At 39.9% G+C, this 25,339-nt stretch overlaps 1 protein-coding gene across 1 annotated transcript in view; it reads right to left on the bottom strand.

Annotated features, from left to right (window-relative positions):
- The window catches only part of LOC120789183 (MAM domain-containing glycosylphosphatidylinositol anchor protein 2-like), a 164,588-nt gene that overhangs the window by 63,273 nt on the left and 75,976 nt on the right, over positions 1–25,339 (bottom strand). Inside the window, exons 4-8 of the mRNA XM_040125747.1 lie at positions 20,016–20,212; positions 16,399–16,531; positions 15,871–16,140; positions 2,267–2,358; positions 1,917–2,154 (exon numbers count right to left, since the gene is read on the bottom strand). Of these exons, the coding sequence (XP_039981681.1) occupies positions 1,917–2,154; positions 2,267–2,358; positions 15,871–16,140; positions 16,399–16,531; positions 20,016–20,212 (930 nt within the window). The remainder of the gene's footprint in view (positions 1–1,916; positions 2,155–2,266; positions 2,359–15,870; positions 16,141–16,398; positions 16,532–20,015; positions 20,213–25,339) is intronic.

Raw genomic sequence — 25,339 nt, 5'->3', positions numbered from 1 at the left:
TGCATGCAGTGTGAGCATGAGAGGGGAAAGAAAGCTCGCAATCAGTCAAAAAACATCACACAACCCAAAAGTCACTTATCAGTAGTGAACAGCTGCCAATAAATTCAAAGCAAAAACAGTGCCAGCAGCAACACCAACCCATGGGACTCCCCCACATGGAAAATCTGGAAATCAGGGATGAGTGAGCGGCAGAAAGGAGACTCCCAATCGTGGTGTCTCTGAGGTGTAGAGGCAATCGGCTTCACAACCCTTGGTGGGGTCGATGGGTGAAGTAATGTGTGGTGACATGGGAACGTTACCACACATTTGCTGCTCATTGATTGACCTCACACTGGAGATTACGCACAAAGACCACCATTCCTGTCCCATTACATGTGTTATCGCTTTGTCTCTCTGACCATTGCATTTTACCATTATTTTAGAGCCTGTACAAAATGTGTTATTAACTGTCAAAATGTGTTTTGTAGCAATCTTTCTAAACACCAAACTCTCTTTTGTTGCCTCTGAGGCTGTTACAGGCTTTTTCTTATGAAATCTGACATGGAGAGGGGTTGATAGGTGTTAAACTCTCAAACAGCAGATAGAAAAACAGATGTTTGACTGCTGATTTTATCCTTTGATTATTTTTTTTTATGAAAGAATACTGATTTTATTATGCTAGCACCTACGTTTTGCCATCTTTTGAAACAAGTGATGTACATTAGAGAAGCAGAGTATTTAAAAAACACAATGAACGGCTGCTGCAGTTCTGCTCTGTTTCTAAGTGACTACTCAACATGCCTCGATTGATCTACAATGATACAGCTCCGTAGATAAAGTAGACTGATACGTTGTGTTATTAACATGCGGTATACATGTATACAAATGTTAGTTGGAACAGTGTTGGAAGAAGCAAATTAGATGGAAGGAAGATGAATGTTTAGTTCCTAAATAGTTAGACTGATGGAGTCAGCTTTGGTTCACAGGAATTCAACTGAACACAACGCAAAACAGAGGGATTGGTGCTATAATACAATGGTGTGTGCAGTAACTAGAAATTATAATAGAAGACGGTGGTTCTTGAACCCTTTTCAGCCTGGAACAGAATGAACAATACTCTAATGAGGATATACAAAGGGTCAGTTCACCCAAATCACACACACACACACACACACACACACACACACACACACACACACACACACACACACACACACACACACACACACACACACACACACACACACACAAACTATCTGCATTGCTAGAAACCACTATAGATAAATTGGAAAAATATTTCTTTCAGAATTTGGGTGAACTGACCTTTTAAAGAAAAATTCATTTTTCATTACTGCTACCATTCCTGTCTGTTGCATGCCAGCTTAACTGCTGAAATTAGGGGAAAAGGCATACTCTACAAGAAACTGCTTTAAGAGCAACCACACGAGCCATCAGACAGGTTTTATACATTTTCCAAGTTTAATTATACTATATATGTAAACCATTTGCCTAGAGGCTAATACCCAGGCAAATATTAAAGTTGTTTCTTAGTCCTGTCAGTTGTAAATGCTCATCTTGGATAGTACTTTCTTGCTTCAGCTTTGATTTTGAACATAGTTTTACGCACAAGGAGTTTTACAATGCCGTGAGTGATTATGGGTTATTATGATTATGGTTAACATTTACAGCATGTTATATTCAGGTTTCACTTCCAAAGAAATGGTTCAGATAACCTGACTGGACATGATTACAGTTACATGATTACAATTATATCAAAACTGATAGGATTGAGAGCAAAAACTACAAGCATAAGACTGAGAAACAATAACACAGTTTTTTTCTCTTTACTCTTACCATAGGGTTTTTCAGCGTGTGTTTCAAACATGTTGGGGGAGGTGTGTAGATGCATCACTGACACAAAGGGGTGTGAGGCTCACCAGTTGTGGACGAGATGTTGACGTCAATGCTGATCTCAGGGATGCCTCCTCCCTTCAGTGCAGCCACGCAAGTGTATGTTCCAAAGTCGGTGAACTTGAGGTCTATGATGTCCAGGTTGGTGGTCCCGGGGGAGATGTCAGGGTCCGTCTGGGTGATGACCATGCGCTCTGAGCTCCTCAGGGCACGCCCGTTCTTCAGCCAGCTAAACGTCAGCTCCTCTGGTGGGGTCGCCTCCACCTAGGAGATTCAGCACATTATTTGTATTGTATTGAAGAGTGACTTACTTTCATTTGTTGTATACATATACACTATGTCTGTTTACTATGCCAGTGCTTTTCCTTAACTATACCTGACAAGATATCTTGACTTCACGTCCAATCTGGATGTTGTCGTCATTGTGGTAGGGATCAGGAGTGATCCAGAATCGTCCCTTTTTCAAAGCTGTGAAGGGAAAATCCATTTGATTAGAACTAGATTTACATTTGTACACTTGGCTTGTTTTTACTGTAAGTCTGCGACATGCTGCAGTAACACAACTTGAGATGTTCAATGTAGGTTATGGTTCACCTTGTTATATTGATGTGATTTCAGAGATGTAATCCCAAAGACAGGATTTTATTGGATTTTTTTAAATAGATTTTTTCAGCGATTTGACTTTGCTCAATGTCCACACTTGAGCTGTAAATTGCTGTTATGCATCTCCAGTGAATGCACTGAAAAACCTGTCTTACTGTCTGTGCTACCTGCTCAGCCTTTGCACACTTCATACACTGTTCAAATGCATAGAAAGACTGGATCGTGTGCCAGCTACCTGAAATAACTCTAGATGTGTTACTTCAGTGCCTAGGATGTGACATCATAAAAGCGGTCTGAACCAGAAGTGTAAGAGTAGTCACTGGTATGACAACTATAACTGTTCTTTTAAAACAACAACTGAAACTTTAGCTTGTGATGTTTGAAGGGTCAAACAGAGAATTGAACAAATAAAAAGAATTTTGTTTGATTTAAAGACTAAAGCTTTGAACCAACATTGGTACTGATAGCTACGGACTGAATCCTACAGCATTCGAGCAGGTTCACACACAAACCCACACGCAAACACACACACTGTGAAATTGGAGAGATACCTAACAAAATATCCACCATTGCTAATCCAATTTGGTTTGCAAACTCCATTTTCAAAGCATAGCTTCTCTGAACGGAAAAAAGAAAATGATTTCATTATAATGCATGCTGTATTGGTTCCAAACCCTGTGCCTACTGTTCAATTCATCTCCTCAGCAAAAAAAAGCCGACGGCACCATGGAAATCTTTTCATCTAGCAATTCCCAAGTGACATTATCATATTCAGTTTGGTAAAAAGAAAATGAAAACAAAACCTGCGTGTCAGATTTAAACACAGGAAATTGAATGTGCAAAGCATTATGATGCCTGCCGAGCTGCGCGATGAGGGGAGAGACGAGTGACACATGTTTCCTTGATGTGATCTTCCTCCTCACGTTTGAAATCAGTGTCGGCAGGCAAAAAATCCTATTTCTGATGCATGTTAGATACAAATATTACAATCATGTCAACACTCTCCAAATTCTATCAAACACCACTGTGCATTTGCATTCATTCTTGTATTTCATATATTCCTATTCTCCAAGGCGCTCCCTATCAATCATGTTGTAGTATGAAATTCAGTAGTACTGGCATGGAAACTGTGGCAATTAGCATAATATGGTGTCCAGCATATCTGTGACTTTTATGGATATGAAGATAATACAAGGAATCATCAACAACCAACGTTTATTTCCCATTTGGGCTCAGCTCTGCATCACATTGTACATATATTAAATAAACGCAAAGACTCAATTTCCTTAGAGCCAACATACACAGTAAAGGTTAATGAGACAATACTAAGTCCATGGTGGAAGCCATTAAGTGAGCATATTCATAAAGGAAACACAGATGCCCTTCAATCATACACGTCAGGCAGCAGGAGACAGCTGCAGTTATATCTTGACAGTTTGAAAAGGCTTTTGTGACTCTGCAACATCTTCAGCAGAGTTGGTAGCTGCTTCTTAAGAAAGTATTATCTCATTCCACTTCATGCACAAAGGATTTTCACACATCTGCGTGAGTCATTGTACTGTCACAGGTGACAGTGGATAAACATTTAGATTAACTGCTTTCCTCATTTTCCATTCCTCTGGCTCAAGTATATTCTTCTCTCAATTTAAGAAACTGTAACACAACTAAGCATCTAACAATCACAGACAGATTTAATCTTGTTCATGAAGCTGTCATTTGCTGATTTTATTTTATTTTTTTCTGTGGTAAATGTTGTGAATAGCCAAACAAATGATTGTCAGTGCTCTGGACTAAAAATGTTGGTGGTGTAAAGCTGAATTAATAGTTCTCCACAGTACTTCTCCACAAAATTGGACCTGTTGCTCTAAATTTTGCTGCTGTGTAGATACACTTTACTGGCCACAGGATGTGACTAATTAAACATTAAAATGGCCTATTGCCCCTATTTATTAACTGTTGAGTGTAAGTGGCCCCTATTACAAAGCAGACCATGTGGCCTTTTTTAATCTGATGATTGGGGCAATGAGGAGGTGTGCACCAATCATGGATTAGGGATTTCATCATAAAGTGTTAATTGTCTCTAAAACAGTAGCAAGTGAAGGTCCATCTAGAAAGCACTGGACTTAGCACTGTTATATTGCTTGCCTTTTTTTTTGTATCCCTTTCTTACTATTTAGTGGCTCACTCATTGTTTTCTGTGCTACTTTCATAGTGTGTTGAAACAAGTGGTATTTCAAGATTCTTCTCCAGCAGCATCAAGAGTATCAAGTTCAATTGTCCCTAAAGACATCAGCTGATTAAAAATTAACCTTAGACAAAAGTCAGCTATGACTTTGAAAGGATTTAAGTGGAAAAAACATGAATTAATAAATGTAGTTCCATATTATAAACAATTTGAAATACTGTTGGTTTTCATCTTACTGGGCTACAAGCTCCAAGTGCTGCTACCAAGAGTGGCATTGGTTTGCTTTACTGGTATATTTCTGATATTCACTGATGTAGATTGCAAATTAAGATAGAACTTTAACCAAAGTAAATACACTAAGGCCAAATCATGAAATGAAAATAAAGCTTTTCCTTTCAAATTTCATAGTCCAGCCAGTGAAGGCATAACACGAACGTTGAGAGAACATTTGTAATATACCTCTGTAGTTTGGAAGTGAATGCTTACATCTGTTTGAATCCATGCTCTGAAAACTGGTCAATATCATATATATAGTATTCTCCATCTGCTTGCATATTTATGATTAACAGGTTCCCGAATGATTACTAACATAAGGGAAGAGCAGATTATACTCCCACTGACCTGTGTGCTCATGGTCCACTTTTTAGTTTCTATGATAATACCAGCTCACCAAGGAGGCTTGCTAAATTATCATACTGTGCTCAGAACACGTCATCATGAAGCATCAAAGTTAACATCAATTTTATTTTTGTTTAAAAAAAAAAGCACCACACTGTCTGAATATATGCACTTTGTGTTTAATGTCTTGAAAAATCTGATTTAGGCTATTGAGAGGCAGTTTGCAGAAAATTAGAGGAAAGACATCTCAGACTTAGTGCAAGACTTACTTTGTGTTGCACTTGATCAACTTTGTTAAGAAATAAAGTCAACCGTGCAAAGGTACATTATATTTCAGCACTTGCACACACATTTAGATTCAGATTCCACAACCACAGATCTTAAGTGTTAGTTAAACTGGGAGTAAAAATGTCTGATTAAATCTTGGTGGTCATTTTTCTGTCCCCTACTTTTCCAAGACTTTTCCTTGTGGTGACTCAGCTTGCCCTTGTTTCCACACAGAGCTGCAGTGCACGTCAAAAAGCCAATGCTGCATATGTGTGCTCATGCATATTTCAGCACTGGTTCCCTCCCTGCCTCCTCCACATTCAAACCTCCTTTCCTGCCATTTTATCTGACCATAAATATTGAATAGCAAGTAGGCATTTCTGTAAATCGACTACATTTGTGTACAAGAAAGATAAGTGGGCATTACTTCCCCTGGTTGTAGTAAATTTTGTTGGACAGCTGCAGTGACTAAAATGGTCCTGTTCCTTTATGCCTGGGAGAGGATCTAAAACTACAGGTATTTTAAAAGGGACTGTGGTGAGTGTGTGAGGTGAGAAGTGGTGAGAAGTTGGGAGACTTTATCGGGTGACGCCACATTGTGACTCTTGCTGCCACATCTCTGATAACGAATTCATGGCAAAAGTAACATTAATCTTTAACAAAGGCTATGCTTGGAGACACAACTTTCCCATTTGCTGTGGAAGTAAACTCTGTCTCAAACTATTGTTACACAGTTTCCTCGACATCATAAATATCTTACAAGAGTATTATTGTGTGTGTGAATATACACCGATCAACCACAACATTAAAATCAACTGAATGATGTATATTTAGAGTATATACTGTGCAAATTGTTTAAGTACTGTATGTTGGGGTTGACACAAATCATGAACACCTGTGCAATCCAACACTATAGCCTTGCACATAAATGTGCCTTTGTAATGTATGAGAAAGCAATCTCAACTCAAGGTCCACTTACTAGCTTTTTATCCCAGTTTTACCTACAAAACTCAGGTTTTAGTCTTGATCGTCATCTGTGATGTGAAAACATCAGATTTCCACACAGTCAAAGAAATACAAAGCTTAGTTTGTGGTCATAGTTAAGTGATGAAGTCCTGGCACTCCATGACGTGTCTCTCCTATTGGGATCCTGAAAGCGCTGTCAGACAAAGTAGACATCGCACTGGATGGCAGTGGAGGAAGTAGAGCTGGTTTATAAGTGTCTGGTTCATAGGTAGTCTATCTGAATCTATTAACATTCAGGAGCTGTTAGCAATAGAGCAGTAAATAGAAACCAGTTGCTCAGCCTTTCCGCTTTTATCACCCTTCTCTATTTCTGTTAGTTTTGTTCTTGATTTTGAGAAAAGAATAGGTTTGCAAAAATAAATACTCTGTGTAACTTTACTGTTAGCGCTCAAGCCGCCTTCTTGTATGTGCAGTTTGTGATGTTTATGGTGCCACTGGTAGATTTTATGATACCAGTGCGTGTGTCGGTTTCCTGATATGTATCATCCCTACAACTTAGCAAACTACTAGATAAAGGCCACGTGATATGGTTAAAAAATCTGAAAAAAGCTAGTAAGTGTGGCTTGAGTTTGGTTGTTTTTGTCACACAACTATTTCCAAGGTCAAGAACAAGCTTTCATGCCAACCTTTATGAACCTTACATTGTTAAATTTCTGTTGAGAGAGGTTTGGATTCAACTCTTTAGAGATTTTTGAGGCAACATCACAACTCTTGTCTCAAAAATTAAGTTGAATTAAGGCATCTCTGTCAGAGTCAACATTAAACTACGTAATCCTTATAAATATAATGTTTACTACTCGTATTGTATGTTAAATATTAAGGGATAACAGCAAGATTAACTTACAACATACCACAGCTTGTTAGTATGTTCTATGTGGCATCTCCTTTGTTAGGTGCCAACTAAAGCAAGGTATGATAAGCAAAATTTAAGCACACATCTCAGGCACCACTGAAGGAAATCTATCGTTATTTTTAAAAGCATTGCCAGTATCACAGGCGCTGGAGCACAAAACACAAGTCAACATATGCACAAACAAATTCTGCATGCATTATTGATGAATTTTGGAAGCTGGTTCCCTTTTATCGTCATCAGAGCTTCCTGTCATTGAACCTTGACTGTGGCAACATACCAAGATGTAAAACACCCACTATGGGGACACTTACAGGAGCTACTTTCTTCTTGGTAATATCAAGAGAAGAAATTGAGGTTCTGCTTGTGCTTACATTTGTGTTACATGTCTTGTGTATCCTATTTTGCTAGAGATTGCATGCAGTTCAGTGGTGATCCTGTGGATATTGAAGGCATACATATTGCAGTGTTAACACATTCCTTAAACTGAAGTGCTTTTGCCTGCAGCAAGCCTGAATGATTCTCTATAGCTTTAATAGCCTGTGGGAATAATGGGTGGCCTGTACATGAAAAGCGCAGATAATCACACAAAGAGAAAAGCCCTGGTTGAGGCCTTCCTCTACAGAGAACTCATGTCACATGGCAGGATTACAATACCACCTCAGGGGAGCTTCTTAGCAGGGCAAAAGTACACATGGCCCTGACATACTGACTATGACATGCATGTATGTATGCACATAATGACAGAGACACAATGGCATCACTTATGCCCACACACACATGCAGCAACGCTGCAAGGAAAAAAGACGTTTGAATGTGTTATTTCCCCCTCACTCTCTCCAGTGCATTCTCTCTGCCTTTGTCTGGTAGAGAAGAAAGACATGTCTAAATCCACTCTCCCTCCGAATCATTATCCTCCTGTTTACCCATCAGTCCATCTCATTTTTCAGTCAGTCCTGTCTGTCCGTCTCTCAGCAAGCATCACACTGTGCTCTCCATTCCTTCTTGCTGAGAATATCAGCATGTGAAGCTGAACTCATCTCTCAGAGCCAGATGGATGTCTCTCAAACTGCCACTCTCCTCTGCCTCATCTCTTCTGCTCAAGGTTAAACACAAAAAAGGACAACAGGCATTAGCATGGTTCAAAACACAAGGCATTCATACGCGCTTTGCATACACACATTCGCCATCCAAACACCTTTCATCTTCCTATTATCACTTCATGCATCTACACATGAGAGCTAACACATTCCCCATGCGTCAGCACCTTTACAGTATCATGGCTTCTCACGCATGTGCAAATGCTGGTCTCAACCTTCAGGCTGACCTTCAGCTTTAATTTATTCTGATAAGGATACATATTCACACACAGACATGAGCACATGTACAGGCACACTCATACACATACAAATACATTCACACACAGACAGTCCTTGGCGCCGAAGCTCAAGAGACTGGCCTGCCTGTGCCAGTTCTGGCCATACAGCCATTAAATCTGGCATTCATGAATGGAAATATATTCATCTTTCGAACAGAATTTATTCCAAAGCAAATTTGATAAGGGTCATTCACATGTTGATTCACATACTGACAGCCAGGTTTTTACAAGGCATGTCATGATTGTTTTCTCCCCACCAGACAGTCTAAATATAAACAGCGGGCATCTCGCACTGAAAAAGATTACAATTTTGCCTGTCCAAGTGCGAATAGTATGTAGTGTGCTTGACTTTGTATTTTTGCTCTAATATGTGTATGTGTATGTGTGTGGAATTAGTTGTGTCTCTGTTAGCAGGTCAGAATGATGGATATCTTGCATGTAAAAGCCTCATACTGCAATTTGTCGGGAACTCCTAGAGGAATTGTCAAGAAAATCCAACGACAACGCAGATTTTGTATCTTTGATAGCTACAGGAATGCTCATTTCTCTAAAACATACTGCTTTGCAAAAGGCAGGAAATACGAACAGAGTCAGCTCGTGTGTGTGTGTGTGCAGTGAGACATGAAAACAAAATGCCAGGCCAGCTCCCCATTTCCACAACACCATCTACAGATAGTTCTGTCTCAATTCACCAACTCTCCCTTTGAAAGCTGCCTACACATATTTGATACCCAACAGAAAAAAAGAAACAACCAGGGCGGAGTATCTTTGCCTTGTCGTAACAGATATATCACAAACTGGTGTCTTTTTTGAGGACAGAATGGACTCAAGTGGCTGGGGAAAGCAGGGTATTGACCTGCATTTGAAGACGTGTTGCGGACCTTTAATCCATAAGAAGGATCTTGTCAGCAGGGTGATGTGATGCCAGTGGCCTGCTGGGCTGGCTGTGGAGATGGCCAAGCCCTGGAAGGCAGTCTGGCTGGTGGGACAGTATGGCCAGGGAAACTACCATCTGCTGGGGAGAGATGTGTGTTTTCACACACACAGCCCCCTTTGGCAACAGCAGTTTGAGAGGGCTTCTCAAGGACTGGAGAGGAGGGTAAACAAGCTGAGACATGCAACGATGAGGCCACAGAGTGACCCTGCAAAACATGCAAAATAAACTCAGTGTAGGAGAACCAAATGTTATGGTATTTCCTGTACATGTGCAAGTATGTGGACATGAATATCAACAAAAACGCACACATGCAGAGACTGATGACCAGTGTGTCTGCCCAAGATCTTATAAATCCATGTTTCCACAACATTTAAGTCGTCATGGCCACGCATATACACCTACACACATATATTACCAACTGGCAAGGCAGTTTAGAATTCTTTATTTTGAACCATTATTGATTGTTTTGTAGTCTACAGTCGAGATATTCTGAAAATTAAATCAACAGGCGTAACAGCAAGTATATGTGAAAATGAATTAGCAAGTGTGTGCAAATGCTCACACAAACACACAGGCATTCTCTCTCTTTATGCTTCTCTTTCTCGCACACACACACACACACACACACACACACACACACACACACACACACACACACACACACACACACACACACACACACACACACACACACAAACAGACACACACATGCACACACACACACACACAAAACAAACAAAGAGCAACTAAAGGTCTGCCTGTGCTCTAGCCTCGAGCCTGGCTTATCCTCTTTCAATTTTTTCTTTTCTTCTCACTTCAAAGTATCCCATCAGGAAAAAGCTGCCAGGGAAGTGACTGCACTGAATGTTTCGTCAAACACAATTTAAACAAATACACAATTTTCACACGTGACTGTGGCATTAATTTTCATTAGCCGTCTAGCCAACTACAGAGGAGGCAACGTGTGAGACTTAGTCACCATGGAGCAGTATTAGGAAGGAGATGCAGTACAATCAATTCAAGTGCAATGACTGTACTATAATTTGCAGTTGTAATTTAGACAGAATTTCACTGCATTAATACATGATTGAATCTCATGCTAAGAGGAGGTGGGTAAAGAAAAGAAAACAGGTTCAAACCAATTCTGGACACTAAAACCTCACCCTATCCAATCCACCTCCAACTGCTACTTCATGTGGAGGGTGAGGCCATTTTAAGGTCCCTCTTTGCCTTTTTTATAACATTGTGTTTTTATGGTGGGTTTCGACAAATCAAAGAAGATAAACATTCCTTTGTTTCTAAATCTGAACATCTAAAAGTTGCCATGGTGATGGAAGTTTCCTGCCAATGGTGGAAATTTACGGCACACCCTTCCCAGACCAACCACCCAGCCCCCTAATGTGGAAAGACGCTGTGAGCTTGTTTTAATGCAGCGTGACGTTCAGTGACAGAAGGGATCAGTATGGTAACGTGCCACAAACATGCTGCAAAAGCATGAGCCTACAATGGAGAAATTATTCTAATATAGGGTGCATCACTGACATGATTTGGTTTTAAAACATCAGTCGCTGAGTCAGAAGACTATTCATGCTGATATACTGCACAAGCTATGTCTCTTAGCACCTCAAAATGAAACAAGTCTGTGAGCATGAGTTTGGTTGAGAATACCATTACAATGTGCTTTAGGTGACTACTAAAATCCATTACATAGTTTAGTTTCACTACAGTATTATAAGTCATGTCATGAATTTGGACATACTGTATTTCTACCATTATGCAGTTACACCGCCCACCCTCGACATCTGGTGCATGTTGATCCCAAAATGCACCAGATATAATAAACTTAACTCATCTTAAGTTTATTGTAGTTCTATTTTGTTTTGTCTATTTTGTTTCTACCGCTTTTAGTTATGTCTCGATGTCCAAGATAAATTGGGACATCGTGTAAGTGTGTTGATCCAAAATGTGCAGGTGGTGGTGGTTTGTCAGACTCAGAACAGTGTTTGTCTTGATTAGACGTCATTCTAATCAAGACAGCCCCTTCACCCTGTTCTTAAGTAACCATCTATAACTACTGATTCAAAAACTGCACTGTTCCATCAGTCTCATGAAAATGTACCCAATGCTCTTTTTATTGCTTTTTATTGCTTTGTCACATATTGACTAAGTATGTAATTTAAGCATCTCCCCATTTTGTTTAAGACTGTCTAGATGTCTTTGGTTTGTTTTCATCCCTGACTCATTGACTTGATTTATTCAGGACAGAGTTTCTTAATTTATTTATCCAGTCCCCTGTCTGATTGCATTTTGTTAAAACATTGAATATACAAGGCTACTGATCAATGTCACATGTCTCTGCAGTGAGTGTATCATTGTCTGTCCTCTGAAGTTGAATGACGGATTTGATGAATCCAGTACGCAGAGCACCAGCGGATGTATCCCCACAATGTCTATAAAATTTTTAGAGCTGACGGTGAGCTGAGAATGAAGAGGGCAGGGTCAAGGAACCGCTGTGTAGATTTTGTATCTGGCTTGATGGAGCCAATGTCTGCAGCTTGCACAAACTGAATGCTTGTTTTTCCATAAAGCCTTGGGGCCAGTTTCACAAAGACAGACTTTGACTACCTCAAACTAATAGCCAGACATCAGACAGATGTCTGTATTCATCTGTTGCACAAAGGTGTCTAGTTGACTAGCACTTGCTGTGAATTCTGGGAGCTTTAACACTTTTTTCAAACTACAAAACGCAGCTGATCGAGAAACCATGTCAAACCCCTCAGCTCCCCTGTCTGAAGCTGTATCAGAGCTGAGCTGCTGTGGCAGAGCTGAGCTGCTGTGGCCTCTTCATGTGTCAGAGCTCAGTGTTTCCGCTAACTCATCAGTCAGGCTCAGGATAGTTTCCTTGGACAAATGAAAATGACAGACAATGTCTTCACTGCCGTATATTTCCAACAGCTTACTGAACTCTCTAAAAACCCTTTCCCTGCTCATTAGTCGCAGCACAATACTGTTAGCAAACCACATATCATGAGCCATGTTTTCATATGTTTCGTTATTTGGTGCCACTAGTCAGCAGTTGTCACTGATTGTTACCATGGAAACATGGGAGTTTGTTCAGAGTTAGCCTGGAGCTAGCCTGACTAACATTTAGGCTAAAAATAAGTCGTTATTTTTGTGAAACTGTCCGACATGCATTAGCTTTATCTCAGAGAAATAATAGTCTAAAATCTCTTGTGAAACTGGCCCCTGAACTGCATAATCAATGACTGTGTACCCTGCATGACATGTAGTAAAGCAGAATAATGAATTTTTGTCCTGTTTAACTTTTAACAAGTACCATAGACGATGCTCTGCAGCCCTAAATGTGACACATTTAATGAGTGTGCATTCAAACATCATACATGCACAGTATAGATAAGAAGGGTGGTGAATTTTTTTTATGATATTTCACCAAGATGAGAACCATTGTGAGCTCCATACCTATGAAATATTAATGAGAACATGAAATTTATTGCAGCAACTGCATGCAATGAGTGTGCTTTGACTTATTTGCTCCCACAGGACAGCTGACAGGTTCTCTTTGATGTAAGCCTCTCACTTCTTAAGTCCTCAACTGTATGGGCACTTTCACAATACAGAGAATGAGTTTATCTGTCAGGGAGACATCAGAAAGGATTTGTTGATGATTTGATTTTCATCCCAGGAAATATAAGGCTGCTTAAATAAATACTTCCAAAGAAGCTGAGCACAGAGGCGACCTGATGATGGAGCTGTGGCATAATCTCTGAGATGAAAGGAGAAAACTCTGTAAGAAACGTACATTTTTCAGCCAATCTACTAAACTCTGATTCAAATGTGTTCCATTTGTGTGTTTAGATGTTCTTTTGAAAGTTAAAATGTAAAAAGGATAAGCTTTTCCTGGATCATCCTGTGAATACTGTTTTTTTTTGTAAGGCTTCCACTAATTAATGCATCTTTTTATTCACCTGCAAGAGATTCCTGCAGTTTTGCATTTAGGGCGTCGGGATCCTCTGTTATGTCACAGATGAAAGCCTAGTCACACACCACCCTTAATCCTCAAGCTTAGTAAAAGCAGTCGATTTAAGAGTATGAAAGTCAATTTCCTCATGTATCATGTCGCATCTGTGCGGGTCTTATAACAAAACAGCTTTTCTTTACAGATGGTCAAATTACCTGTCTTGAGTATTAACCTTCAATGTAGTTTTTTTTAGCATTTTGCATGTAATTTGTACATGTAATTTGTCTGGTTCATTACTAAAAGTGTCCTTCACCCTCTGTGTATCCACTTTGATAGCTAACTGTCAATATGAAAAGTATGCAAAAAGTGGTACTTTGAAAACAGCTATATCCCTAATGAGTTAGAGCAAGATCAGATGTTCCTCTGCCTCCTGTGCCACTCAGGTAAAGAGCAGCTTGGAAAAAAATCATTTTCCTAATAATGGCCAAACAGGCAGCAATGGCCCTCACCCTACTGCTCTTGTTAAATTGGCGTTAACCACTCTTTGAATAAGTGTATTTTAATGAATGGTTTCACACTCTTGCCTCCACCATTGCCCTTGACTGTCTTTAAGTAGCCTTTGAGATCTGCCACTCTTTTTTTTATAAGGTCAAATGGTAAAACTTCATATTTGAAGGACATTCAGCAATACTGTGAATTTATTAAATATAAATATATAACGAGATTATAATAAGTCTAATATAAATTATAAACAAACTTTGATAGCATGCATTCAATATGGCTGCAATGTTTCATCTCTGAACAAACAATAAGGTAAACAAGAGATAAAATATGTGCAGTCATACAAAATGTACAATCTGTTTTACCACCATGTTTGCCAGCAAAACTGACACAAAATGTGAGGTCCCTGGCATATTAAATAGATCCATTTATTATTTCATGACACATACCAACTTTACCTTTCACCCATGATTCAACCATTTCTTTGCCACTGCCACCACTCATTCTATCCCCAGTATTCAATATTAAATAAATAAATAAATAATAGATGAAATAGTCGTATTAATAAACTGTATACCACCAATAAATTGTGCAATAATTTAAGAAATGAATTCAAACTCAGCTCATTGTTGTGAAAATCCTTCTTATTTCCACAGTATCAGGCTTTTAGTGATGTTCATTATTTTGTTGCAAAATTTCCTCTTTACTACGTCATGGTTTTTTTTCTGAATGATACTTTTTATAATGCCAGATTTTATTTCCTTATGTCACTTTTCCCAACAGTGGTGTTGCTGACCCCACCTTTCAGCTAATCACGTGCCCTTGGCCAATTTTAGCAGACTCAGCAACTGCTAACATAATTTACCCAACTAGCCCCTGTTAGCTACAGTGAAGACAATATCAAAGTAATTCTGAGATATTCAGAAATAGAGACTGCGGCTATAAAGTAGAGGTTGGTTAATGTGTCTAGATTAACTAACCTCTGCTTTCATTTAGCTTAACATGCTGGTGCATGCTATCTAACTAGCCAGCTAACTAGCTTGGTTGATTTGTGTGCTTAGGGTCAATGTTAGCAGAAAGTGCTAGGTGGTTAATTCAGAGTTACCTCAGAAGCATTTTGATTCTATAAATCCTTTCATACAGAGATGCTCAACACTGTTGAGAGCAAAAACACGCAAAGAGCCTTTCTCTTTGGTTCATGTAGCTAACAAGAGCTATCTTGGAAGCTTGCAGTTGTTGAGTCTGCTAAAAGAGGCTGAGGGTGAGGGGGCAAACACTGGTGACAAGTCAACTGACATGAAAAGTGACATCATGAAATAAAATGTCACTGGGAAAAATGCCATTATGAGTTATGAAGTAAAAACACTTTTGAAAAATGGCATTTTTAAATAAAGTCTATACTGAAATAAAAATGAAGTCTAAAACTATTCTAAAATTTTTATGAAACCAGAATGAAATAACATTTTATAATAATGAATTTGAATTTAATTATTTTCTACATTTAACTATTTATTTGTTCTTTTATATATTTGACTCCTATCTGTTCAGATGACTATCTATTCCATAATGTCTCTTTATTCAATATTGAACACTTTAGGGAATCCATATATCTGGTCGTGCAGGCATGCCTTCTCACCTCGCACCACAATGGTGGTGGACTTCTTGGCTGGGTTTCCCACATTGTTGCTGGCCACGCAGCTGTAGACCCCCGCCTCATCTGAGGTGATGGCCGGCAGCGTGAGGGTGCCCCCCTTCACCACGCTCCTCTGTGGCAGGCTGTCATTACTGCTGACCCAGGTGAGTATGGGGGGAGGCTCCCCACCTGTGGTGATGCACACCAACGATACCGTTTGGCCAGGATTCACCACGATTGGATCCTCCACCAGCAGCTTGATGGATGGGGAGGCTGTGGAGGAAGAGAGTTTCGAGTCTAAGAAAGACTGGCAAAAGATGCACAACTTTGGCAGTTATGACAGTTACAGTATAACTCTGCTGAGAAATTGCACAAAACATCATCTGTCTGTTTCCAGATCTGCTCTACATTTATTAAGGCACCTTTGTGGATTTACTTATTGCACAATAGTATTAAAATGATTAAAAATAGCAATTTTGGGTATACTATGCTTATTATGCATAAAGGTAACAGTGTTAGAGCCTTTCTTACCCGTCTTATTGGTAAGTCTGAAGATAACACTGCGGTCAGGGATCCCACACACATTTCTGACAGATGCGATGCAGCTGTAGTTCGCGTAGTCCTGAGGACGCAGGTTCTTCAGCTTCAGAATCTTTGTTTCCCCCTGCAGCTCAGACCAAACCAAAACTGGTATGCAAATGTGTGCAAAAATATCAACATAGTCTAGTAAAAGAAATGCAGAAAACTAGGTACTGGGAAGGAGATGACAAGGGCCAAACAACTCCAAAGAAAGGTCAAAGAGATGAATATGTATACAGTTTTAATGAAGCCAAAAGTGAAAAGAAAAGTTAGCATACCTCAAGAATATTACTGTAAAATCACTAAAATTGCTGGTAATTTTCAAGAAAATGAGTGTGTCAACTTGTTCAATACTGTTGTGTGGATTACCCTCCAGTCAACGGCCCTGCAGTGTTTTTTTTTACGTTCAGCAACAGAAATGTGGATGGGCTCAGTAGGGGCTCCCACTACAGAAACGGCTATCTCACTGAGAATGTGTGTCTGATTCCAGCTGGGCCTGTCAGCCATAAGCCCCGCCCAGAAGGCTATGATAGGAATGTGAACCTCTGATCTGGCTGACTCTGGCGTGCGGGTGTCGGGGTGGGAGGGGGCACGGCAGATTAAAACATGAGTCAGTCACATGCTGAGGCAGCGCAAACAACACGGCAGACACTCATTTCTTTCAAACCCTTTCATATCCAGTGGGGCTTATGGATAACTTAATTGTATTAGATTAGCAGTGCAGCCCACACTACACTTGCTTTTTTTCTTCTGTCACCTCCTCTGCTTCAGAGAAGATATCAGGAGATGAGGGCCGTGGTATTAAGTGTGCAAGCTTTACTCGTGGGGGGGGGGGGGTCATCTTGGAAAATGCAAAGGGCTGAGAAAGGAATGGAAAGGAAAGAAACATTAAACTGAATTGGAAAGGGGGGGTTGATGGACATATTGACAAAATGATTGAATGCTAAAGTACACAAAAGCTTCAGGAACAGGACGTATGGCTGTCGGTAAAGGACAAAGAAATTATATAGGAGAGTATTGTCACTGTCACGCAAACATGTTTTATTCCCAGCTTTGTTTTGTTTGTGTGTTTGTAATGTTTTAAGTTCATTGAAAGGATTCAATGTTCATCTTTGGGAACAAAGATGAAGAACAGAATCAAAAGCAGCTAGATGGACTTAAAAATGCATTGTAGTCAAGATGAAAACTAGGGCATTTTTCATGCTAGCAGCAGGAAATCGTGTTGGCTACATGGGGGCCAAGAAAATGAGTGATGAAGCTTAACCAAAGAGCTCTAGAAAAATGTCATAATTGACATGAATGTGATGTTCGCTTCAGCTGGGTGTTGAGTGTTATCTTGCTAACCGGGCTTTAAAAAGTTACCTCCTCAAGATCAAGACATTAAGTTAAAACAGAACATCACACCACAAGAAAACATCAAACCCCATCATAAACATCAAAACATATTGACTGCTGTAAAGAGGTGAGAATCTGATGAGATATCAGAGATGGCTCCATTATACCTTTGATAACTGTGCTATACTGAGGCACTTTGTGGGGAAAATTACGGAGCGAGAGGTGGAGGAGAAAGTAACAGACAGCAGAAAGGACAGGCTTTCTACAATAAAAGCACAGCTGTGGTCCTCACTTAATTATGAACCAGTTCTACACACAGAATTTGAAATGCCACCTTTGCATTGCTATAGTAACAGTGGGAATATAAAAACATTTGTTGGGCCAAAAACGGTGCCAGAGCACTGGAGTGAAGCTGTGATGAAGAATAAGGGAAGGAGGGCGGTATAAAGACAAATGTAACACATAAATCCTGGACTAACTGGACTCAAATGGACTCGACCCTATAGGCTTGATTTGGGTCAGTTATGAAGTTTGTTAATTGTCTGTGGATATTTCAGGCCAAGTATATTGTTAAAAAATAGTTTTATTAGCTATTTATAATAGCAAATTACTAGGAGTTTAGTCAGGATTTATTTAGGGTTGGACTCCTACAAAAACTAATATCTGGGTTTGGTTTGCAATCCAATTTTTAGACCCAATTAAAGCTTTAATAGAGGGCAGGATGAAAGAGTGAGGGAAAAAGCATAGAGGATGGAAGAGCAGGACATAGACGGGAGGAGTGTCTGATGAGGCCCAATTGTACGGATTCTTCAGTCCCTTTCGCCCACTCCATTAGTTCCCAGCCATCTTTCTCCATTTGGCAAACATCAATTTCACTTCCTTTTTCCTCTCTCTCTCTCTGTTTCTTAAGCCTCTTTTGTCCTCTCATATGTCTTTTTCTTTGTGTCGTAGATTTCCATTCTCTCTGACACCCAATTCCACATACAAACCACATTCAATTCAATCAATTCAAAAACTACAATTCCCTTACTAGTGAAAGATCGATCTCAGTCAGTTTCTTTGTTGACTGCAAAAGGTTCTTTTTCAGAAGAAAGCCTCTCAGTTTTCAGATTGTAAAGAAAATCCACTTGCTCAACAGAAGGAACTGATTATGAAGAGAACCAGATCTTTCTGTGTCTGCAAGTTTGTGAAACTGGGCTAGTGAAACTGATATTGCTATTCATGGGGGTTAATGAGTACAACATTTACCATCCTAAAGCACAGAATTGGGTAATTTGAGGGTTAGGGTGTGAGGTACAAAAAAAACAACACACCTTCACACTACAAACTCTTATTCCGAAAAAATAAAGGTAAATGAAACAGCAGCACTATTATTGCAGTACTTCACATTGTAATATGTCACCTTTGTAACAAGATGTGGTGATTCATTAACTAGCTACAGTGACTGACGCTTTACTGTTGTGAAATGCAGGAAGAGTGAGTGTGTATTGTGCCAACATGTTACTGCACTCCTTAATGTTTTGTCAAAAGAGGTTGATAAAGGTCATCATTAAAATACGTGTCTGTTTAAAGCCCTGCAGTATATATAGAGCATGTTCCTCAATATACTGTATTACAATGCATCACAATGTTGATTACTGGTAATAAAAATTAGACCATCGCTGTGAAAACTGTAATACTTTATGTGCATTTTTGTTTTTAAAAAAAATGGTTTTAACGCAGTACCCAGGATCAACAGATAATTCGTCACTGAGCAGTAAAAACAATCTTTTGCTCCACATCTGTTGAGGCAAAAATGCTATCTATGTGACTGAAACATTAACCAGCAAAAATAATTGTTAGACACATAAATTAGCGTTCATAGTTACAACCATGCACCATAATACAATGCTCTCATGGTGAGAGATCACTGTGTCATAAGAACTTGATTACTGTTAGAATTTAGAGAGATCTTATTGTATTTATTATGGGGGCTTCTATTTATGCATTAGTGCTGTTTTGATATGCCATGTAAATGTATTCCTACAGGTTCATCTACTAATGTATCCTGTAATATTTAGGACTGTATCTTTTTGAGAATGCAGTTTAGCCTTTGGGGCCTTAAACATTCGTTTTATAGCAATTAACGCATTGATTATAAGAATTTTGGGGTACATTTAGTGTGTATTATTTTGACAAAATTAGATTACCAAAGTCCTCATGCCAATTCATTTGCTATGTTGCCTCTGTCTTACCTGTGTGAAAAAAGGCTCGTAGATCTCCACGCCCTTGTCCGAGCCCTGTGTCAGGACCTCTCTCCCACGGTGCCAGCTGTAGCGGACAGGCGGGTTTGAATTGGCAACACAGCGCAGAAACACAGTCCTCTCATAGTAGAACTGTTCCTTAGCTTCTCCTATACTCTGGTGCACCGTCACCACTGGGTCATCAAGGTCTGCGAGAGGAGCACGCACAGAGAGGAGGAAATTATCAATAAACACTTTTCCATGAGTTGTTCAGTAGATGAACCAGTCAGTAGTTTCTTATTGATCAATCAATCACACTCACCACATTTCAAGCATAAATATATATTTGCTCAGCAGTTGTAGTGATGATAAACAAATCAGGTATGAGATCTTTATATTATCAGTAAACACAAATACAATCTCCCTCGATCCGTGCCTTTTGATTGGGGTGAAAGGTTTGACCAAAGGGGTCAGAATTCTCATTGCATTAGGAGAGCCAGTTATTGGCAGGCACACAGGGTCAATGTGTGAAAGGAGGTGAGAGGCCTACTACTTGAACTGCTTAAGTCAATAGGATACAACCCAAGGGCACATTGATTGAGCTGCTATGTGTTCCAAGTCCGACTCCATTGTGCGCTTCAAACCTGAGCGAGGATGACAACTACTGTGCACAAAGTGATGTTTGATATCCATCGCTTAAAAGAATAATGTTTGCCTGGCCTCCATTCTGATTTTGGCACTCTGTGATTTGACAGATCTGCTACTCTACCCATTTCCCAACAGATCTGAGGGAAGTTTTACCCCAACACTAGACAGTTGGTTATTTGAGAAAGCGCTTGTGGTTGATTAAATGGATTCAAAGTTAATCATCTTACCCGGCTATCACATTAAGCCTTGGCAAATGGTGTTCATCATAGCTGCGGTGTCTTTTAGCATGCTAATACTCGCCTTTTAGATTATGTCCATTTGCACGCTCAAAGAAACGCGGGGAGCTAGCTGTTTCCCTTTCATCTCCGTCCGAGATGCAATCAGTTTTTAACACGAGCAAAAGGCAATTTAAGGGAGAGGATGAGAGAAGCTAATGCAAGTTATCCCTCATGCTAAAATTCTAACTGATAAAGGCTGACCTTATGCATATGAAGGGGAAAGTGGTTCAGTGTATTAATGAGTGAGTTAGTGTATCAGTGAGTGAGAAACAAGGTGGATGATTGAGTGATTGAGAGAGCTGGTTTGTGAGTATATGAGTGAGCGAGTGCAAACGGCTTACAGTAAATGAATATCCAAATCTATAATGATTATAAGCCTCTAGAGAAAAACTACACATGCCTGAGGTAATATTAATGGATGAATTCATCACTTTTAATTCAGTAGTTGCCCACCCCTGGATTTGCTGAGGATCAGGTCCTAATCAAGGTGCCTGTGGGCCACAGTGCACAGCATCCAGCCTTGACACACCAGAGAATGCTGATTCCTCAGTTTCATTAAAGACATGTTCTGCCCTACAGCCCCTTAATCAAAATCTAGCAGTGGTCAATACCTCATCCAGGATCCATTACAGTGTCTCAGGTAAGAGCAATTACCTTTGGGGGGTGGGGAAAAACAGGGGAGGGGGTGACAATGCGCCAGTGAAGACAGAGCGATTGCAGGTCCATTTTAGAGCAGCAGATTGCTCTAAGTAAATACACTGATTCATTACAGACAGGAGGAGGAGAGTATGAATCCTACATCTTATCTCTGACTCTTCCCAGCTTCTCTCTCATCTGTTTCATGCATCAAACAGTCAATTTACTAAGTGTGGCAGAAATGGAGTGATTCATTGACAGCCGCCTCTACCTTGGGATACACGTCTTTGAGAGCTGGACCTGATAGGAAGTTGTCTTTTTTTTCTTGTGGTGACAAAAGTGTGAGTGTGTGTCTCTGTATGTTTGTGTATTAGATAAGGAGCAGTTTGAGCTATTAATAGGGCCAAAATGATATGCAGAGAAGAAGTGGATGCTAGGAGCACAAAGACATAAATATGGAAATATGGAAATGTACGCACTGGATTAAAATTTGATGAATTTCAAACAAAATTCCACCTCCACCATCAGTCTTTCTCCCGTAAGGATGTTGTGTGTGTATATGTGTGTGTCTGTGTGTCACTCTTGTGCAATTAGCTTCTGCAGTCACGCTTGACTGATTTTGAAGCTTAAATCCCAGAGCCCAGAGGAAAACTGCGGTGTACAGGCCGCCTGCGCCAGAGTTGTTAGGGTTTGTAATTGCAGGTTTATGGGTTCACAGGCTGGTAAATCTGCCCATGTACAGCTAAATGCTCCAGCGAGCTAACCTTAGCATCACTCCTGCTCACTCTCTCCAACCATGGTAAGTCTCAAAGCTCCGGGATTCTCTGATATTTAGACACGGGAGCGGGGCAGCAGGACACACGGATGTGGGAACACTAGACGCATCGCGTGTGTGAGTCAGAGGCAGTTTTACAAGACAAGCAGATAAAAGTTATAACATTCAGTTTATCACCAGTCTTTTTTTACTCTCTCAAGTGATGAAAAACTCGAACAAAACCTGAAGATGCTGATATTCCTGTTTGAATAGCAGAATGCAGATTTCTACTTCATCGGCCTACCAGAAGTTTTGTTTGACAAAAAGGCACAAGCGAGTGGTTTGAATAGAAGAGAAGATGAAGACTAAAGAAGGTACTTCATTATCACATCAAACCTTAGCTCCTTCCTTTCATATCCCCAAACCCCCCTCCAAAAGAAGCAGACACCTGCACGAAAACTCACACACATTATGTCACTCCACCTACTCACACCCAGCCACCCACACACACACACACACACACACACACACACACACACACACACACACACACACACACACACACACACACACACACACACACACACACACACACACACACACACACACACACACACACACACACACACACACACACACACACACACACACACAGACACTAGCATCCTTGTACAGATCCACATTCACACCTTTTTTGTGGCTGTCTCTCGGGTGTTAATTTAATGCGGGTTTTTCTATTTTTTCTTGGCTTTGATGTATTTCACTCTCTACGCCTGATCTGCTGAAGTCACCTGGGAAGAGAACACCTATCAGGCTCCCAGGCTGTCAACCATGAGCGACAGAGGCCTGCGATTAATTTCACCTAATCACTGTCCCAGCTTGATCACCAGCGGGAGCCGCTGATCTGAATGACATTTGTGCAACGTCTTTCAGGAGTTAACAGCCCTGTGATGTCAAAGATATGCAATTTGCTTTTATTTTGGGCCAAGAGAGAAAGGGAGAGGGGCTCGTAGTCAGACAGAAACAGAGACAAAAGGAGGAATGGGAGGGATGAGAGCACTTAAATTGTTGCTATCCGGATGCAGGGTTAGTGGGGTGATGATAAGGTATAGCAGCTGTCTCCTACACTGATTCCAAAATAAGGGTGACTTTTTTGTAGAAATATGGGCATGAAGCATAAGTGATTAAAGAAGTTATTACCTGACAGCCTGCCCAGTGAATGACCTCAACTTCAAGCCTCTTTTTTAGAACATGGAGTTTAAAAGCAAAGCAGTGTACTGCAAAATCAGTGTAATGTGTGTAAACACACCACATCAAATAAGACAGCAAAAATAAAACATGATACAGATGGTGTGTAATTTCAGTCTGCTGAATGGTGTCCTTTAATGCATTTCATTTATGTGGGTCAAAAGGTTAATAAGCCATATTGGTGATTTATAACATCCATCTCGTGCAGAGGCCTCTGATGGAATATATGAATGCAGCATGTAATTTACTGACAGAACATTTCCTTTCCCTCCATCTCTCACCCCCTTGGCAACAGTGACATCTATTTCATGGCTACACTCCACAATAACTAGCTCCTGCTAGCTATATCTATTCGGTGTCAGCTGTTGCTTCATACTTAAGTTTGATTGTGGTGGCGGATGGATGTGTTTCGAGGGCGGGCGAGGGCATGATGCATCTATTTCTGCAGTAAGTCCACTTTGACGATGGCGCCTGTGTAAGCGAGATATCTTAGTAAACTGAATATCATTCTCTGCAACATGAGATACGAGCGTGAGCAGCTTCATGTGCTGATGTGGGGATAAAAGGAGCGAAAGGAGCGAATCCAGAGAGGAGCACATTCAGTCAGTGTGTTGTATCTGACTTTGACTGGACTGGACACATCATACAGTAAGGTAGCTAAGTGCATCTCACCACATAATTAAAAAGGTATCGCACAAGTGGCTGGTGATCCAGCACTGGATGGATGGAAATCTTACGGCTCTTATGATATTTCAGGAGTGATTATTACTTATGTCTAAGCTGCAGAGTACAGTGACAGCCTGGCAGATCATCAATCAAATAATAGCCTTCTGAAATCACCCCATACATGCGCATGCATGTGCTATGTTTACATGCACACTCTTACCAGATTACTGTGAATAAGCAGATTAAGGTATTAATTGGAAGCATTTCAGATATCATATTATATGTTTTCTACTACTAATAGCCACTGTTCGTCTAAAGGAATGTTAGGGCCTTCCTTCTTACAGGATTAGCAAACTAAGAGTTGTAAGGGTCTTTGTTAAGTAGGAAATTCTATAGATTTATTATTTGTTAAATGTTAAGCATTGTCCATTTTCTACCTTCTTTCTAGCTCTATGGAAATCATTTGACATTTCAGGAAATATGTTTATTTTCTTTTTTTTGCTGAGAGTAAGAGGTGAATGTTCATGCCACTTGGGGACATTTTTACACATGAGGTATAGTGTGTTAATTAGTGAGTTTTAGAGGTGCTTGTAGAGGGATTGTGTTACCTTTGGACACAGCCAGACTTGCTGTTAGCCCTGTTTCCAGTCTTTATGCTACACTAAGATGACTAGCTGATTCATATTAACAGTATAGACATGAGAGTGGTATTGATCTTCTCATCTAAGTCTCAGCGACAAAGTGAATAAATCTATTTCCCAAAATGTCAAATTATTCCTTTAATTTGAGCAAGACATGTAATAGTGATGATGATTGTAAAAAAAATAATAAATTATAATTATATTGTGTATCTCACACATCTATGGGTATTATTCCAAATTTTATATGTATTTTCATATAAAATTAATTATTTATGTCAAATTTCACATTACACACATTCATCTCAAGCCAAACCTCTGACTAATCACATGTAAATGTCTTTGCTTTTACTTTACAATGACTTTGAAATTTTAACTGAAGATGAAACAATGTATAGTAATTTCTGGATGCTGTACAATATCATTAAATTTAAGCACCTCAGCTAAAATGTTTTGCCTAATTTACCT

Source organism: Xiphias gladius, chromosome 4 (assembly GCF_016859285.1).
Source record: "Xiphias gladius isolate SHS-SW01 ecotype Sanya breed wild chromosome 4, ASM1685928v1, whole genome shotgun sequence".
In the NCBI taxonomy this organism is placed as follows: domain Eukaryota; kingdom Metazoa; phylum Chordata; class Actinopteri; order Istiophoriformes; family Xiphiidae; genus Xiphias; species Xiphias gladius.
Note: the sequence above shows the minus strand (reverse complement) of the source record. Positions and strands in the feature narration are given on the sequence as shown.